The following is a 13,176-nucleotide window of genomic DNA, read 5'->3' on the forward strand; positions in this document are numbered from 1 at the left end:
ACCTGAGCTTCCACATCGGCTGTGCAGGACTTCCACGTTTTACTCTGTTCCTCGTGGTAATGTTTGCACCCCTGACTCGACACCCACCCCTGCCATTTTATTTTACAAGGATGCATTACTTTAAACACCAGGGAAAAAATGGAAGGCTAGAATTTCGAAACAACCTCATTGAATGTGGTAAGATTCTAAGGGTGTATCAGTCTGTGTTGCAAACCATCATTTTAAAGGAGTTTAAAAAAGTGAAATATAATATACATCTCCAAGTACTAAAAGAACAATTAGAAATAATTCCCTGTGTTGGTCTAGAACTGAGAATATGAGATCATATTAACAGTTCAAATAACCCTCCTTCCAATGTCTAACGTGCTCCATCTAACGAGATTAGCACAGTCTCAATCATACACAGAGCAGGGATATCCCTCTTCTGTATTATCAACAGGAGGAGGTTCCTTTATTAAGCAGCCAGAACTACTTATTACTTGACTGTAAGAGATTACAAACACATCTTTAAGGAAAAAAAAAAAGATAACTCTGATATGCAATATGCAGTCCTTCCCAGCTACAGGTGAACGATCCGACGTTGAGCACTCTGCTTACGCAGAGGCAGACAGCTTTCTTCTCAAAGGGTCGTCTTCAATCCCTCACGTTTACTTTTCAGCCCCCTGAGAACTACTTCTGTCATTAGACTGAGATTCCTTTTACTGAGTGCTCAATGACCTCCAAGGCCAACAAACTGTTTTCATTTAGACCTAATGTCTCCCTGCCCCTTAGATAAGAAGGGCTCGAACTCCCCCCTCACGTTCTAGGGACAGTCCGACGCCTTCCCCAACCACCTCTTATCTCCTTGCAGTTGACTTCTCATCCTTTAGCTTCCCATGTGCCCCCAGCCCCCATTATGTGTAGCAGAATAACGTAGGTCTGTGGGCTGCCAGAGTTATGTAGAGACATTTCACGACCACAGCTTATAACTTACATAACGTACAACTTATACCAGCGGTACAGCTTTGCAAAGTCCTTTCTGCACCCCTGCCACGAAGCGTTTCTCAATGGCCACGCCTTCCTTCTGGTTCCCTTTGGCCTTCCCCTCGCATTACTCTGCCTCCTGACTTAACTTCAAAATTCTAGTTCTATTAAGAAGGTCTACTCATCTAAGCCCATCAAGAAGCTCAGTGGAACCAAAGGTCTCTGCTACTGAGCATGAGACCAGCAGAGAGACCCTGACATTCCAGATTCTCCTTCCGTGGTACCCAACCTCCTCAGAAGGCACCACATCCAGGGAGCAGTCTCATGCTGCCAACTGGACTCCTTCCAAATGAAACTTCCCTCACCACACTCCGGTTTTCCTCCTCCATCTTCTGCTAGACTTCTTTATGCAGATTCTGCTTTTGCCCACCCCCTTGGACTGGAGATCCTCAGGGTTCCGCCTTTGGCCCTCTGCTATTGTTCTAAGCAAGTTATTCTCAACCCTGATTACATGCTACAGTCACCAGGGGTAGCGGGGGTTTTGAAAACTCCTGATGTCCAGGCTGAAATTCAGATCATCAGAATCAGATTTTCCAGCATGGGACCCAGGCCTCAGTAAATGTCAAACCTCTCTCATATACTGGTATCACCTGGAGAGCTTTTATTTATTTATTATTATTTTTTTTACATCTTCATTGGAGTATAATTACTTCACAATGGTGTGTTAGTTTCTGCTTTATAACAAAGTGAATCAGTTATACATATACATATGTTCCCATATCTCTTCCCTCTTGCGTCTCCCTCCACCTGGAGAGCTTTTAAAACAGACTGATGCCCTCACCTTGCCCCAGACCAAATAAGGCAAAATCTCTTGAGCAGGGCCTCAAATGACCAAATTGTGCGGCCACGATTAAGAACCACTGCTCTAGGGCTTCCCTGGTGGCACAGTGGTTGAGAGTCCGCCTGCCGATACAAGGGACATGGGTTCGTGCCCCGGTCTGGGAGGATCCCACATGCCGCGGAGTGGCTGTGTCTGTGAGCCACGGCCGCTGAGCCTGCGCTCCACAACGGGAGAGGCCACAACAGTGAGAGGCCCACGTACCACAAAAAAAAAAAAAAAAGAACCACTGCTCTAAGCATTCAACCCTCAGTGATTTTGACTACTGCCAGGGCATCAGTTACCACCTCTAGGGCAATGACTTCCAAATCTCTCCCTAAGCTGAACCCACATTCCCTATAACCTACTGCTTATCTCCACCTGGCCACTCCACAGGTACCACATTCCTCTTCAAGCTCATTTCTTTCTCCCATGCTCACATCTTGTGCACAGCGCCACATGCACCTATTAACCAAATCAAACTTGAACGTTAACCTCAACTCCATCTGTGGCCCTCCTCACCTTCCAGCCCTGGATGAATCAGTTTCCCAAGCCCTATACCTACCCAATCTCAAGGTCTATGTATCCTATCCATCCCCTCCTCACAATCCTCACCATCTTTACCGCTTTTGTTTAGGTCTTCCTCGCCTCCTACCCAAAATATGACCACCTCACACTTGGTCATGTTCTTTCCAGACTCTTCTCCATATAACCGTCTTCTATATGGTCACCAGAGCAAGCAGTTAACCTAAAATAGTAGTTTTCAGAGATGATGTGGGGTGGGGAAACAGGGACACTTGGTGGGGTATAAACTCAAACAGCATTGTTGAAGGTCAATTTTGTAATATCAATCAAAATTAAAATCACATTTATCCTCCGACCTAGTTATTCCACTTCAAGTAATTTGTTCTTCAAGTATACCTGCACTTGTTTGCAAAGACAATTAAGCACGGATATTCACTGCAGCATAGTTTGTAATAGCAAATGTTTATAACCAACCTAATTAGCCATCAATAGGGAAATTGTATAAAGATCACTGTAGATGCATACAATGCAATACTCTGACCATTTCAAATTAATAATATGTCTATATGTGCTGATACAGATAGCCAAGATATCTTAAAATATCTATCGATATATTTATTGATATATTAAGTGGAACAAAGCAAGATGAAGAACATGGATTTTTGTTTTGTTTTTGATATAGTGGTTGGTCTTTGGGGAGTAGATCTAGGTTTCTGAAATAAAATAGGAGGACATTTATTTTTCAGGATTTACCCATTGGTCTTATTTGGGTGTTTTACCTTGTAAGTAGATTACTGATTATTTGAGGGTACTGAGCAAAGAGAGATTTACACATCTAGCTATGAATTTGGTGATGAATTAATAATGGGTACAGAGAAAACTAAGCAAGCTATAAGCCTGAAAATTATCAATACCAGAAAATAAAAAATTGTACCACAAATGAAATTTAATTATTGTATACTACATGGCCCAGCTGTGAATATTTATACTTCACATTATACAATAATGTAGAAACTGACTAGTGATCTAAACAAAAATTATGCTATAACTATATTATGAAGCTGGGATAAGGCTAAGTGTGTCTTTGGAAAGGAAAGGTAGAGGGGGGGAATAAGAGACTTGAATCTTTATCATCTAGAGTAGAATGTCGATAGATAAATAAAACTGAAAACATACTGCTGTTTCTTTAGTTATCTTATTTGGAAATCTAGAGATAAATACATAAAACTACTAAAAGAATTGAAAGTGGTTGCCTCAAAGGTGGTGGAATCAGGAATAGGGATGGATGGGGTCATACTACTTAAATTCTTAAAACTATATACAGGTATTACTTTAATTTAAAAAAGTTTTTTAAACAAGGGGTAATTAAAACTGCCATTCTCATTTTGGGTGGGGTACATCAGAAGAGCCTGGGAAATTTCTTCACCATATTCATGGACCTGCTGTGTGACAACTGTGATGAGGTAAGGAATATGTAGTCTGAAAAATCTCCTGAGGCCTCTTCCCTGCCGACACCCTTCAAACCACCCTCCTAAATATTAGAAACTATCATGCCATGCTCCTGTTTTAAGTCCATCAATGGCTTTCATGGGCCTTCAAGATTAAATCCAGACTCTTCAGTAGGAAACACAGGCTTAACAGGGCCAAACTCATGCCCTTTCTATCTGCTTCTATTTCTGGTTTCTCCTGCTTTTACCTGCCCTAGTCAGCCCCATACCGACTTCAGTTCCTAAGAGTTGCTATCAATACATATAAAAGGAAACAGCTAACTTATCACGAGTAGCTTCTCTCTGACACACTGTCTCCTCTACTGGATCCCCCTTCTGTTGCTAACATCCAAGCTGGGATACCACTTATGCACTGATTGTTCCCAATCAGCATGTCCAACCAAATGTCAAACCTCCACACCACAATCCATATCCAAGTGCCTAACCTAACACCTCCCTCACTGGATAGTTAATAGGTTTCTCAAACTTAAAAGTCCCCAAAATGGAAACCCCGATTTGCCCCCAAAACTTGTTCCTAAGCCTTCCCCATCTCAGCAACCACCCGGTTGTTAAGTCAACATTTAAGGGGTCATCCTTGTTCCTCTTCCCTTTCTCTCATCCTGCACATCCAATTCACTGACAAGCTTTTCTGTTTCAACCTGCAAAATGTACCTCAAATCTATTTCTTTCTATTTCCATTGGCACCATGCTGGACTACTGCAACAGCCTCTCCCCTAGGCTCTTATCTTCTTTGTGAATCAGATCACATCATTTACCTGTTTAAAACCTTCCAGTGGCTCTCCCTATTGCTTTTTCCAATAAAATCCAAATTCCTTACCTTAGACTATGAGGACCTGCACGATACAACCCCTGCCAGCTTTCCAATCTCACTCAGCAGTAAGGTCACTTAGAACTACCTCCTAGGAGGTCCACCTAGCCCAGCACCAAGAACAGCAGCTTCCCTCCTCTGTGTTCTTGGGCAGTAGCTATTTTCAATAAAACACAAAATCTGATCAAACAGAACTGACACCTGGTCTGTCCCAGGAGGGAATGGGAAGGTATCTTAGCTACAACACAAAGGGCCTTCCTTCTCCTAGTCTGACCCACAACAATGTCTACCAACTGCTTAGGGAGTTTCCATTAACTCCCAGTGAGTTCTCCACCACCTAACCTCACAATAGCCCACCTGGACCAGATTAAAGAAGCTACACAACCCACACATGCATACGACACCCACATATTCACAACAGCCCCACCCACCTAAAAAGAGGCCTAGCCTATTCCCCTTGGAGCACCACCGCCTCCAGACCCCACAGTGGAAAGTGTGGGCCTCACAGCAGGGAGAATGGAGAGTGGCACTTTAAAGCATGTGTATCAGGCCTGTGGCAGACTTGGCCTGAGCTCTGACACATCCACTGTGGCCCCTCCAGACCTTGGCGGGCTTTCTGAATGCACCACGACTTTGCTATCTCGTCTCCAGTCTGAGGTTTGTTTTAGAAGCCTGAGGATGGCAAGGGAGATTTGCTGTCTTCAAAGTGAAGACAACACACAGTGGCTTCTAAGGACAATGTGGAAGCTGAGTGATCCTGAATTCTTCACATTCACAAATGTGTCCTAATTAATCTAAAATTATAATAAAATAGGGGCTTCCCTGGTGGCGCAGTGGTTGAGAGTCCGCCTGCCGATGCAGGGGACACGGGTTCGTGCCCCGGTCCGGGAAGATCCCACATGCCGCGGAGCGGCTGGGCCTGTGAGCCGTGGCCGCTGGGCCTGTGCGTCCGGAGCCTGTGCTCCCCAACTGGAGAGGCCACAACAGTGAGAGGCCCACGTACCACAAAAAAAATAAATAAAATAAAATTATAATAAAATACAGATAGTGCTTTGCAAATAGCAAGAGATGCATTCCCTCTAAATAATTAAAACCACTTCTTGAAGGAATGGGTATAATAAAGCTTAATGTCAACAGTGCCTGAGCACTTCTCTACGTGCCTGGAATTAAACATGGATCTGTATTTACTCTAGCTGCTACAAATATTTCCCGGATGCAGAGAAGTAGCTAAGCAAGAGGAGAAGATCAGTTACTGTCTACATGCCGACAGTCTCAAGGCACGCTCCCTGGGGAATGGGAAACCCCTACCCCCGATATAATCTCGTGTGCACATGGGAGGCTCACGGACTGAGTCTAAACTCTGCCTTTGCTGCTTATCTGTGTGCCCTGGGCAGGTTCCCTCACTTCTCCAAGCCCCAATTTCTTTGTTTATAAATTGAGGCTATCGCCCCTCCTTGCAAGGCTGTTGCAGGGATTTATGGAGATAACAGAGGTAGAGTTTAAGGCCAGCATGTACCAGCATGTGCTGGGTAAGTGATAGCTACTCTTATGACATTTTTATGCTCATTAGCGGCAGTGATCCTGAGTCCATTACTGACCTCCTGCCGTCCACCTTCTGGGCCTTTGCCCACTGCTCCACGTGCGCCAGGCTGCTCTTCCTCTGGCTGTGCTTCTCAGCGTTGGTCCTGGAAGGAAAGGCCCGCTGGTACCCGCCAGTCCCATTCTGCTCTCCTGGGCCAGATGTGCCAGGCAGCACACCGTTCCTCTCTGCCCTTTGGGGCTGAGCCTGCTGGCCTCTCGGGCCACAGGGTAAATCCACGAACAAGGCATCCTCTTCGGCGGGCGAGTATGGGGACCTGGCCTTGCTCCTGTCCCGCTTGCCCTCCAGTGGGTCCCTCTGGGAGCGGTACCGGTCTTCCTCCTGCTCCCGCCTCTCGAATCCAAAGGAATCCTCGTGGTTGCGATGAGAACAATCCCTTGCATGTCCGGGTCCCATGCGGCCACATTCTCGACAGGACTCTGTGTGGTTGGCCTGGGGGACCGCCTGCCGCTCCACCTTCTCCATGTCCCTGCAATGAAAGCAGCACGTTCAGCCCGATCCAGACTGGAACCCCCAGCCAAGACTTCCCAAAGGATACACTTTACACTCCAATTACCTCCAGGCCTTTGCATGGGCTCTTCCCTCTGCCTGGAGCTCCTTTCATACCTATTCCCTTACTCTGCTGGCCTAACTTCTACTCCTCTGGGATCTGGCTTAAACGTCACCTCCTCCAGGAAGCCACCATACACACACACACCCCCAGTCTAGATCAGGATCTCAGCTGACCCCACTATCACACTAATCACACTGGACCATAACTGCATGTTTACTCATCTAGCGCCCAAGTAGACTATGAGTTCCTTCAGGCCAGAGGCCCAGCTGGCCATTCATTGTATGCCCAGACCTTCCATGAAATAATGGTACAGAATGGGAGCTCTATAAATACCAATGAACAAATAAATGGTACATGTGGTATTCTCATGCCTTTCCCTTTTGCTGTTTGTCCACCTGTCTGTCTGGGGCAGGTCAGCTTGGATAGAAGGCTCCTGAGCCCAGGGTCTCTCCCACTGGCATCCAGCACAGCCCAAAGTACAATTAGCAGCATAATTAACATTCTTCCAAGATGGTGAGTAGAGAATTGGCACAGCAATCTTTTTTTTTTTCTTTTTTCTTTTTTTGTGGTACACGGGCCTCTCAGTGTTGTGGCCTCTCCCATTGCGGAGCACAGGCTCCAGACACGCAGGCTCAGCGGCCATGGCTCACGGGCCTAGCCGCTCTGCGGCATGTGGGATCTTCCCAGACTGGGGCACGAACCCGTGTCCCCTGCATCGGCAGGCGGACTCTCAACCACTGCGCCACCAGGGAAGCCCAGCAATCTCTTTATATAACTACTTATCTATCTTGTCGGGGAACTGCTCAAACAGGAACGCAAGAACACTGACCTGACAACAATTCTCTGAAGAATTATTAGTCAGATTTCAGAGATAAGGAAACTGAGGCACAGAGAAGATAAATGATTTGCCCAAGACCATACTGCTGGGAAAGAGAGACACCGGGGCTTAATCCCAGGCAGACTGCAGAGCCCATGTGCTGTAGCCACTGCTCTCTACTGCCTCGCCAAATGCATGTCCATGATTTGCACATACGCAGACCTGGAAGCTGCAAAGGAGAACGGGGTGGGGATGACAGGGGAGGACGTGAACCGAGGCTAAAGAGCTTCTGAGGCATAGAGAAGGGCAGGTTTCTTTCATGGCCCACCTCGCACTGGAAGCTGCCTTTCTCCCCACCTCCTTGGGTCCTAGTTATGTCTGCCTCCTCATTACTTGATACCAGAGAGACAACAGCAGCAGCTCCATGAGCTTAGCAGAGTTTAGACTGGGGAGGCGGGGGAACCCACTCCAGCCTAGCTCAGAAGGACCAGAAAAATTACCAGGGAACCTTGAATGGGCAGCTGGTCGACTTGTGCTCCTTGGTAAAAAGGTCCTGGTCTAGACATCCATCACTCCTTGAAATGGCCAAGCCTGAGGGTTCTCCACTTCAACAGGAGAACGAACAATGGAAATGCTGCTGCATTTACATCTCTGTGGCCAGACCTCAGGTGTCCCTGCAACATACCTCAGAACCTCAGCTACCAATAATCAGCACTGATTCAGGGCAGATCAATCCAGTCAGGGAGCTGGTTAAAATGTCAATGTAAAGTGAAAATACAAACCCTAACACAGGTCTGCTTCTTAGTGTGTGCAGGCTGAACTGTTGGCCTTAACTTAGGCATGGAAACTGAGAAAAGCGATCTCACATATCATGTCCATGTACTCGTGACTTCTCCATGAAAACCCAAAGCTTTGTGGGGGGGGGGAAGCTTGTTTGGACCTCCTTCTATCCCTCGCTAGGGGACATCTTCCCCCCCATCTCCCACCCCTTCTTCTAACAGTGTTTCAATTTTCATTTGGGGATCACCCTCCCCCACGCTCAGTCCTTGTGGTTTAAAAGGTGCTGCTGACTCTACAAGTCCCTGTGGAGCTGAGGCTCCAAAGTCTCAGTGACTGGCTCAGAGGCTGACACATCACCCAATCCAGGCCAATCAGAGTTAGCTCTAGGACTCTGGTTGGAGCTGGTCTTGAGCTGCTACGACTACATGGGAAGCAGCTACTTGAGAGTGAAACCAACACCAAGAAAAGCAGATGGAGAGAAATAGAATCTTAAAGACTTGACCTGAACTCCTACATTTAGCCATACCTAAACCAGATATATCCTTGGACTTTTTGGTTGGGCATCAATATATTCTGTTTCTCACTTAAGCTAGTCTGAGTTTGGTCTCCATTACTTATAGCAGAAGGAGTCCTATTACATCATTTTATAATGACATATTTAGATGGTGATCTCCAAGGACCCTTCCATTCCTAAAGTCCAGTGAGTCTATAAGCTCAAATAGTAGAACATATGGGAAATATTCAGGGACCTGCACTTTAAGAAAAAGCAATTCTTACCATAAGTTTTTAAAGGGACAACTCCGTTCCACAATGTACACATTACAGGTTTTAACTTTGTCTTTCTTTTCTTCCTTTAATCCTCCCTCCCATCACCACATCAGTGTAACCCCAGCCTTCAAGTCATCTAAGTTGGCCTTTATCTTCTCTACTGTTTCTCAAATTCAGGAAACCACCCCTTAGTGGTGTGCTTAGGCTGCTGTCTAGAAGATTAAAGCTCTGGCTGCCCTCTGGGTCACACCCCAGCCAAGATACTGAAGCTTTATAACCTGCTTACTCCAATTGTGAGACCGAAGTAACTGTACCTCCTTGTTATTCCCACCACAAAGATAAACAGCCCCTTGTAATAAAAGCCATGTAGTAAAACGAGTATGCACCTAAATGGATGACATTAGAATTGAAGGGAAAAGAGGGTTTCTTCAATCGACAGATGAATGGATAAAGAAGATGTGGTACATATATGCAATGAAATGTTACTTAGCCATTAAAAAGAATGAAATAATGCCATTTGCAGCAACATGGATGGATCTGGAGATTAGCATACTAAGTGAAGTAATTCAGAAAGAGAAAGACAAATACCATATAATATCACTGATATGTAGAATCTAAAATATGACACAAGTGAACTTATCTATGAAACAGACCCACAGATATAGAGAACAGACTTATGGTTGCAGGGGGTGGGGAGGTGTGGGGATGGATTGGGAGTTTAGGATTAGCAGATGCAAACTATTACATATAGAATGGATAACCAACAAGGTCCTACTGTATAGCACGGGGAACTATATTCAATATCCTGTGATAAACCAGAATGGAAAAGAATATGAAAATGAATGTATATATAACTGAGTCACTTTGCTGTGCAGCAGAAATTAACACAACATTGTAAACCAACTATACTTCAATAAAATAAATTTTAAAATAAAATAAAATAAAATAAGAGGATTTCTTCAACCTCAGAACCCAGGGGTCGTGGGTACCATGTCTTAGCCGAACCAACTGTAACGGGGATTTTTCTTTCTTTACCAATCAACTTCCATGTATTTATTGAGAACCTATATATCCCCACTGGTACAGGCACTAGGGGATATAAGAAAGTAGTAGAGAAAATAGCCTCTGCCGTCAAACCCAGACAATCCTAAAGCCTGATTTAATCATGGTAACCACATTTAATACTGTTCTCATAAGCTGACCCCAAATCACGGAGTTTGCCAGTCTTTACTAACCTTGGAATTAACTTGTAACTACAAATATTAGTCCCTACTGTGTGTGTACATATGAGTGTACACACGCCAATACATGCCAACACGTCCTGAATATAAAGTTGATTGAGAAAGATAAACCCTTTTCTCAGATTGACACCAGCATTTACTGCAAAACAAACCTTTAGAGGATGGCTAAAAGAATGGTAGTCTGCTTGCTACCTGGCAACTTTCTAGGCCCTAATACTCGGGGTTATGAACAGCTTCTATTTCCACAGCTGCTGGGACTCACCTCAGAGAGTATGCCTTTGTGTCCAAAACGTTCAGGCTCTGGCTGCAGGTAAGAAAGGTGAAGGGAATGTTCCCGACTCCCCCACCTTACCTGACAAACATTTAACTTAGTAAGTTACAGGATTTAAGGCAAAAGTGTTTTTTGGTCTTCTCCCTGTCTCCTTGCATTCCCTCCAATGTAACACATGACTTCTCAAATCAGATCTGTCACAACAGATTTGCAAGGCTCAATTTAGCACAGTGGTGGGAAAGAATGAAGTATTCCTTGGCTTTCAGCGATGGTTTCAACTTCAGAGAAGCAGATGTTCAGCTAAGATGACACAAGCCTTTCTTGTGCAGGTCATTACTATCATTGTGAGCACCCGGAATCAGTGACTATTCAAAAACACAGGGAATTCCTGACATTTGGTGACCATTTTGGCCACATGTGTCACTTCTCAAGCTTGACAAACCCAGAGTGCATAGGATTAGAGCCAGTCAGACCTGGATTCAAGAGCTGGCTCTGGCCCATAGAAGCTGGGTGACCTTGGGCAAGTCCCTGACCTCTCTGGTCTGAGGTTCCTCATCTGCAAAATGGGGACAACCCCTGCCTCCTTGGGTCGTTTTGAGGATTAAAGGAGACAATGCACAGAAAGAGCACCGCACCGGGGCTGGCACATAGCGTGTCCTCAAATGCAAATGTCCTGGCTTCCAATATCTATTCCCTCCTTCTTCCTTGCCCCAGTTTTTTCAAAGTGGCAATGTACCCAACAAAAAACTTACATTTCCTAACCTCCCTTGGAGCTGACGGTGTAACATAAATCTGGCCAATAAGATGTGCACAGAAATTCCTGGATGGGTCTTCCAGGAAAGCCTTTAAAAGAAGGAACACGTAGCTCTCTTAGCTAACCCTTCCCTTCTTCCTGCCTGGAATTTAGACTCTATGCTGGATTGCAAGGTGACAAAAATGAGGACGAAAGCCACCTGCCAAAATCTGGGTAGAAAGTGAGAAAGAGCCTGGGTCCCTGACAGCATCATGGAGCTACTATATTAGCCCAAATTAACTGACTCTGGATCCCTGCTAGTGAGAAAACTAAAACCCAATTTGATTACGCCACCCTAAGTTGGGTTGTTCTATTACTGGCAACCAAACGCAATCCCTAACTGATACAAGGGGCTGAGCCCATCATTGGCAGGGACTGGGCCCCCCCATTTTCAGCACATCACAGCAATGCTTTATGTCTGCTTAGAGAAAATCCTTGTTTTCTCCTGCAAGTGGGAAGAGCACCTATCTCAGACTGAGGATACTTCTATCTTATTCCTGTCCTTCACAAGAACTTGGAAGTAAACAGATCATACCAAGCAGTTGTACGCTATTATTTTATTCTGCCTCCAAACCCTTTATCTCACCAGGAAATAAGGAACAATATTTACTTCTATCTTAATGTTAAACACACACACACCTGAAATCTCATTCAAAGACTTGGGTGAGAAAAGGAACAACAGCTTGTAGGAGCTTGGCTGGACCTTGGTCCTGTTGGCAGACACAGTCTTTCTGTTGCAATCCCACTGGAGGATCCCTCCCTACTCACCATACCTAAATGACCAAACTAATAGCCCAAGAACAAGGGTCAGGCCACTGATATCCTTAGAGAGTTTGGTCTGAGCCAGGTAAAGGGCAGAAGTTCCTGAGCACTGACCCCAAGGCTCAGGACAGTGGGCTCAAAAGCTAGAACCCACCCTGAGCACAGTCCATAGACTTGTATAAAAGGCTGAAGAGAATGGGTCCAAAGTCTCTAGGGAGCATGAAGGCAGGCTTGCTCAGTTGAATTAGTTCCTAGATTTGAGGAAGGAAATAGCTGGAGAGAAATGGAGACAGGAATTGGTTTCTACTTTTCCCCAGAGTTAAATAGGGCAGTTCCCCTGGGAGGGGAAGATAACTTGCTGCCTTTCACGCTCTGCTCTAAATAAACAAGAAGAGGGCCTGTCCTCCCCCAGAGAAGAGTGAGACTGAAGGATAAATGAAACACCAGACTCCTGAACCTGAGGCTGTCACTTGCCTCAGCAGAGTGGCTATTGGCAAAGTCCCCCGTGAAGTTTTAAGAACCTGACAAACCAGACGAAGAAGAAAGGAAAGATATATAATGGCTGCCAGGTCGCCTCACTTTGTTCATTCCTGCCCGGAGAATCCTTCCCTCTTCCTTCTAGCTGGGTAAGTAACGCTCAACTGTCACAGCCCAACCCGAGCCCGTCTGGAGCTCTGGCACGCACCAAGCTCACTCACTTCCCATCTCTCTACGGCAGTTACAGTCTGGGTCATTCATTTTTTGTGGCCAATGCTTGGTTATTATATGCTGCGTCCTACTGTGTGCCAGGAACCTGACATAGCCATCTCTAATCCCTACAACAATCTTGCAAGGTCAGTACTGTCAAGCCCAGAGAGGCTGAGGGCACTCACATGAGCACCAGGTTACTTACAATAAATTGTCTCTACTG

At 45.4% G+C, this 13,176-nt stretch overlaps 1 protein-coding gene across 9 annotated transcripts in view; it reads right to left on the reverse strand.

Annotated features, from left to right (window-relative positions):
• PLEKHA7 (pleckstrin homology domain containing A7) overlaps positions 1-13,176 on the reverse strand; it is a 214,642-nt gene that overhangs the window by 42,964 nt on the left and 158,502 nt on the right. For all 9 annotated transcript variants that reach the window (XM_082628641.1, XM_082628642.1, XM_082628640.1 and 6 more), the window contains one exon: positions 6,280-6,750. In XM_082628641.1, coding sequence (XP_082484767.1) covers positions 6,280-6,750 — 471 coding nt within the window. The remainder of the gene's footprint in view (positions 1-6,279; positions 6,751-13,176) is intronic.

This window comes from Mesoplodon mirus (genome assembly GCF_964341445.2).
Source record: "Mesoplodon mirus genome assembly, chromosome: 7".
NCBI classification, from domain to species: Eukaryota; Metazoa; Chordata; class Mammalia; order Artiodactyla; family Ziphiidae; genus Mesoplodon; species Mesoplodon mirus.